This window comes from Hipposideros armiger, unplaced genomic scaffold (assembly GCF_001890085.2).
Source record: "Hipposideros armiger isolate ML-2016 unplaced genomic scaffold, ASM189008v1 scaffold_149, whole genome shotgun sequence".
Lineage (NCBI taxonomy): Eukaryota > Metazoa > Chordata > Mammalia > Chiroptera > Hipposideridae > Hipposideros > Hipposideros armiger.
Genome location: NW_017731499.1, coordinates 421599 through 428170, shown reverse-complemented (window position 1 = coordinate 428170; position 6572 = coordinate 421599). Strand labels below are relative to the sequence as shown.

The window sequence follows — 6572 nt, the reverse complement described above, 5'->3', positions numbered from 1 at the left end:
GTTAATAGGTACCTAACTTACTAAAACCACAATACTTTCATCTCTAAGCCATGCTCACAAGTCAAGGGACAGATGTTGTCACTTCCAAGTGGGAAAACATCTGGCATCAGCTACTTGCTCAGCGTCCACCTAATTTTCTGACCAGTTACAGACTAGGATGAATCAACTGCTCAGTGAAATCCACCGCAGGTTTACAGATTCTGACACGGGAATGGAAGAATTCAGTAAGGATTTGCCCTAATATTTTTATAATGTTATCGCAGCCTGCAGAGAAGAGAAGTAACCAGATTAACAAGTGTGCATCTTTTACAAACCAGGATGCCTTTTTCAGGACCCTGAACAGCACCCAGCACCACCAATTCCGGCTTTCACTGTAGAATCAAACAGCTGTTTCATTTAATTTATTACATGCATACAGTGTGCAACATACACCATACACCACCAAATTCTTTACATTGATGTGTTCATTTACTGATCATAACAATTCCACAAGTGGCATCGTGTGTCTTACTAGAGGAGGCTCTGGTAAAACACACGATGCCACTTGCAGAATTACTCTAACATCTCTATTCTTGAATGTGAAGTAATTTTTAATCTCATTGTTCATTAATTTTCTCCTCCTTTTTGGATACACCTCACCACTAAATTGCTATGATTTCAGGGACATAATATTGTTAACTACTCAAGCTTTAAGTGTAACTAAGATGAATTTCAGGTGATTTTTTTGAGCTCATCTTGTGTTATTTCAGTCAAGTTTGTGTTGTTACCTGTTGCTTTTTAACATACTTGCACTATGAAAGCTGCCTTGCAAAGCATTCCTTCTGGCTTTTAAATTATCCAATACGGTTAGGGCTTTAGATATATTCATTTCTCATTATATATTAAGCTCATTAAATTGGAATTTGTGATGACCTCTAACTGTATTAGGTAGTCACAGACTTTAACAAGAAGGTGGCCTGCGATCAGCCTGGTCTTTATAATTATTGGTAGCCTCATCAGAAAAGCAATTTAAAAATAACAAAATGTCTTCTATTCAAGAGGTATTATTGGGCTTCTTACATTTTGCCCTCAGAAAATGTTCGTCTGTGATGAAAAGGATTATAAGCTCATTGGTGTCCAGGGCAGTTTCTTTTCAATGATGCATTCACGTGGAGATGTATTCATTTTTAAAATTTTAGTCTCTGCTGCTTTTTTAGCAAATCTATGTCAAACCTGGGTAAAATGACTCCGTTCAGCTCGTTTTCATATCCTCACTCGGACGGAATAGAAATGTGAATTTATTTTGCATAGCATCTCTTACCTTTCTAGAGTGTTCTAAGCTTTAGAACCTTGTGACCTGGCCTGCCCTTCTGTGACCTTCACAGGAAAATGAACTGATGGAAACTACATTCAGGGGAAATAATCATCTATCCAGCTACTACTTCATTCCCTCTACTCTTTAAGCGATGCTTTTTCATTGAATTATCATGGGAATGTAATATTCTCAAATGACTTTTCAATTGCCTTTAAGCTCATTACCAGCATCAACAAGACTCTAAAACTGTAGCGCTCTCATCTGTCTGAGGCAGAAGGGGCTCTGGAAAGCGCGGTAGCAGTGGCGGCAGACGTGACCTTCCCATATCCCCGAGACCCCACGACTTTGTGATCCTTTTCTAACAGGTTATAATTCCTCCTTTGCTTCTGGAACTCCCTGCACACCATCCCTCCAGCATGTAAAAGGGAAAATGAAAGCAACGTGACAAGCCATGCTGACGTGCAGGAGACTGACAGCTGACTGAGCCGAGCCTTGCTGCTCCCACCTTGGCTCCCCCGGCCGATTCCATGATTATATAGGACCCCGTGGCCTCTTCATTTGCATTCTAGCTTCCTCCCTCGGTCTTATCATTTCGTTTTATTTTTATTACCCTTGACCTGATTTGTACGATGTCATATGCTCTTGTCTATTTTTATCCTGTTCTATGCAGTCTTACAAAATACCTCAAATATTTGGTAGAATAAAGGATGGTTTAAACATCTGACTAAACAGCGACTACCTCCCTATGAACCATCAGAGTCACAGCAAAGAAAGTTTCCCAGTGAGCCGGCAGGTGGAGCCTCTGGGCTTCTTGCTGGCCCTGGTTGTGAGGGGCGCACACTGACCATGTCTCCATCCCTCTGGCCCGTTCCTCTGCAGAGCCGTTCAGCGCCTCCGTCTGGGTGATGATGTTTGTGATGCTGCTGATCGTTTCCGCCATTGCTGTTTTCGTCTTTGAGTACTTCAGTCCCGTTGGGTACAACAGAAACCTGGCCAAAGGGAAAGGTGAGAGCGCCTTCACAAGCATGACTCGACGCGGGTGCTATTTAACTTACCTGTGATGGAGATTTCCGGTTTAGAACACATTTCTATGTTGCCTTGCTTCCCGCGGTCCGCGTTGTACGAATGGTGCTGGGTCATTGATATTACTTGTAATTCCACACGACTGTGGGTTATTGATGTCAGCTGAAAAACGGGATAGAGCAAAACATTTCATCTGGCTTTAATGTGGGAGTTCATACTTGTGAGGTGAAAACTACTGATATTCAGTCTGTTGAGAAAGCAGATTTGAAGAAGTTTGTCTGGCAATGAATTTAAAAAATCTGTGTCAAAAGAAATCGTAAAATTGTAGCGAGTCTCAACTTCAGTCTATGTGAGAAAATGGCTTTATATAATCTAGTTTAAGGGTATTCTCCATAGTACCGAATTGTAATTGCATTCGTTTGGCAATAAATATAATTATAAAATGGCACTTTCCCCCAAAGAATTATCTTTTCCTCTTGGCAGTCCTGACCTTCGTGCACTATATTTGATAAAACGGCCATCAGTAGACAGGAAATTGAATTGGGAGGCATTCATTGGCTTTAACTTATTAAGAGGCTCCCATGCAAGCCAATATTCATGTCATATACATAAGCACATTACATCATTTTAAGTGAGTTTTCCTCACCACATTCTCAGTGGATGGTATATCAGAAGGGTGCCAGGATGAAGTCTCTTTCCTGAAAAATGACATGAGATTGTGGAAGACAGCAGATCCCCCAGGTACAGTTATTCAAAAAGAAGACACTTTAATTTGCCACCTGTCCTTTTCGCTTGGAAGACCCAGTGCTGGAAACAGACAGCAGGTCGTGGGAACCTATTAGGGACTTAATTGTNGATAGGATAAAGCAAAACTCTCCCCGACCTGCAAATTTCACATCCTCCTCTTTCATTTTCCAGTAAGCTTTTATAATTTAGTTTAGAACAGATGACTAAACTCTGGTCCAAAGAGGTGGTGTGTATCATAAACTTTTCAAAATAAGAGGTAGTAACGCTCACTGCATAACGGGGATACGAATACCACCTAATTAGGAGAAATGTCATGGAGATTAATCCAATAATTAGTATTGAGCATTTAGCACAGCGAATAGCCAATAGTGATTACTCAATAAATGCTAGCCGTTGCCCCGATTACTGTCATAATTAAGACACTTTGTACTTTTGCTGTCATAAGCTCACTGCATGTCCTTGGAAAAGCCGCTTCCTCATTTTGAGCTGCAATTTTCCAAGTGAAAAATAGAGGAAGAGCATAGCTAATGACTGTGAGCAAATTTTCCAGCACTAATAGTCTGTGGTCTTGGGATTTTTCTCTGCAGTAATTCAACCAATGAGGGAAAGAATGTGAAGAAATGCTGCAAGGGGTTCTGCATCGATATCCTCAAGAAGCTTTCTAGAACGGTGAAGTTTACCTATGACCTTTACCTGGTGACAAACGGAAAGCATGGCAAAAAAGTTAACAATGTGTGGAATGGAATGATTGGCGAAGTAAGTGACCTTTTTCGCCCCATGGGCTCTCCTTCAGACTTAAGGGCCTGAGGTCCCCGGGGGTGGTGGGGAGACCGAATAAGGACTGTGCTTTTCTCGTCTGGCACCCAGGTGGTTTATCAGCGGGCAGTCATGGCAGTGGGCTCACTCACCATCAACGAGGAACGCTCAGAAGTGGTGGACTTCTCCGTGCCCTTCGTGGAGACAGGCATCAGCGTCATGGTTTCAAGAAGCAACGGCACCGTGTCGCCTTCTGCTTTTCTAGGTATCTGAACTTCCTAGTCACTAGTCCTTTCCTACAAGGAATTGTGGGTATTTGGTCTTGTTTGCTCAAAGGATGGAACCAGCTAGGACTTGGTTCAGTTCCATTAAACCACATCAACATATTCCAAGGCATGTCACATCTGAATTACCCCAATTCACTTTCTTCCTCGATGAACATCTCTCGTTTACCTTTAGCTTGGAAAAAATCTGCTAAAAACACAATCACGTAGCCAGATACTGGTGTTGATTGTGTAGACTGTTGGCTAGTAGATATATTTCTTAGATCCTTGAAGACATTTAAAAAATAAACCTGTCTGTCCACAGTTCATTTAAATCAGCCCGTAAACCTTTATTCGGCATCCATATCCCCGTCCTCCATCACTCACTAGAATGACAGGCATTTATTTACTGGATGTAAGAGTGGAAATAATGATGACTGCACGGTGATTTATACCAGTACTCTAATAAACAAAAACAGAAATAGTCTGAGGAATATACACTGATTTAAAATTAATAGAGTCATATTTTAACTGTGACTATCCTTTAAGCTGAATGACTTACGAAGGAAGAAATTCTTTTTCCTCTCCTTTTAACTATTTCATAAATTTATGTTTTTACATAAAATTTTTATAAAGCAAAGTAGACTTATATTTTCTACCATCTGGTTTTCGTTAGCAGTGTAAGTATCTATGCATTCGGCAGCCTGGCTAGAGGAGTTGAAACTGCGTGGACCACAAGCAAGCATTATTCACTTTTTCTTTAAAGGAAAAGAAAACGTTGTGTCGAGTGTTTGGTTATCATAAATAGTTTTTGATAGTGGCTGCCTTGTAGATCATGTAATTTAGATTAACATCTTCTTGGCACTCCCCTGTTAGTGGGCTTGTCCCAAATTTGGGGAGGTTAAGACAAACATTGACCCCTTAGAAGAAAAATGTATGACAGCGGGAAAACAGGTTAAGGTCAGTAAATTTCTTACTTGTTTTTAAAGATGAAAAATAAAATAAAATAAAATAAAAATCTCTGTCTAATTAGAGAATTCAAACTGCAGACTAGAGCCAATCTGTGGATACCAGCTTCACCGTCTTATTCTTCCACGATCTCCTTTTACTTGTAATGTCAGCATCCAGTGAAACTTTTTATGCTTTATTCGTTCGAGTGAAGTGTGGGCTAACAGGATTTTGGATACTGCCTTCCTTGCAGAGACATACAGATTGACTTTTCATTTTTTTTTTTGATAATCAATTTAAGCGGTTGAAATCCTTACCACTCACTGGATTTGATTTTGCACTCGTTGCTTCAGCTGCCGTAACCTTTGTTGGCCTAACGTGGGCCTTGACAAACGCAAACCTCACAATGTTCCTTCTGTGCCGTGGTCTGCTGTGGGTAGCGATGCCCACGTCTTGATAAGGGAGCCTCATTATCCCATGAAATGTGCAACCAACTGATCAATATAGGCAACACGTGCAGCATCTTAATACTTATCAGATAGACTCTCACTTATTCGTCACTCCTAGGCATTTCCCCCCCATTCCCTATCAGACCCTTGAACAGGAACCTTTGGCCCTGGAGCTGCAGAAAGGGTTGCAGGAAGGGCGTTCATGGAAAGAGACCTGTTTCTTTTCACAAACTGTACACACATCTCCTTAGCTGGAGAGAACGTTTTTTCCCTGTTCAATCAGAGAGAAAAAAATATATATATATATGTATATATATATATCGGTTGGCTTGTTTCATAAAAATGGGCTGCTGATATTGAACTTGGCCTCAGCCCAAGTTCCCTAGATTTTTATCTTACCTGCATTAGAAGATTTCCATAAAAAGTCAAGCACTTTTGCTAAATTTAGCCAAACCTCCTTTCTCCCCGACTCTTCCTGCTGTGCTTTTAAAAATAAAACAAAATAAATTGTAGCTAGAGGAAACAATGTTCAAATCTGTTTTTACACAGCAAGCTTAATATTTTTCCTAGCCTCTAAATTGCATCCCTATGCGATTGACTATGCACCCCTGTATTTACGGCCATTATCTGCAGGTTTTGAAAGTCATAATGAGGCGTGCTAGGCTACGTTTCTCCATTCACTGGCTCAGTCATCTGGAAGAGCCCAAACATTCTGAATCTGATTGTATTGCCCTTCGTTATTTCTCATTCTCTCTCCTCCGCAAACCCCTTTAACTCACATTGGAAACCCTTGAAGGTAATGCCTCTGAGCTTTTGTGTGAAAATGTAACCAGCAACTCTTCAAGGACAGAGATGACATCTCTTGCAATATTTCCATTCAGTTAATTCTAAAGGCTTTCGAATCAGGTTGTATTCTTTGATCCAAAGAAACGCTGACCCGGAGTCTCCTAGATTAAAGTTCCTTCATGGATAAATGTTGAATCTGTTTTAAGCCAGTAGAGGATGTAATCCAGAGCTGTCTATACACATTTCTGGGTCACTCCTTAGACATGATAGGTAATTCTTCACCATTCATCTAGTGCTTTTCTTCAC

The 6572-nt window shown here is 40.7% G+C and overlaps 1 protein-coding gene across 2 annotated transcripts in view; it reads left to right on the top strand.

Moving 5' to 3' along the window:
• Window positions 1-6572, top strand: part of GRIN2A (glutamate ionotropic receptor NMDA type subunit 2A) — a 422768-nt gene that overhangs the window by 354239 nt on the left and 61957 nt on the right. For both annotated transcript variants that reach the window (XM_019650929.1, XM_019650930.1), the window contains exons 7-8: window positions 3652-3820; window positions 3932-4085. In XM_019650929.1, the coding sequence (XP_019506474.1) occupies window positions 3652-3820; window positions 3932-4085 (323 nt within the window). The remainder of the gene's footprint in view (window positions 1-3651; window positions 3821-3931; window positions 4086-6572) is intronic.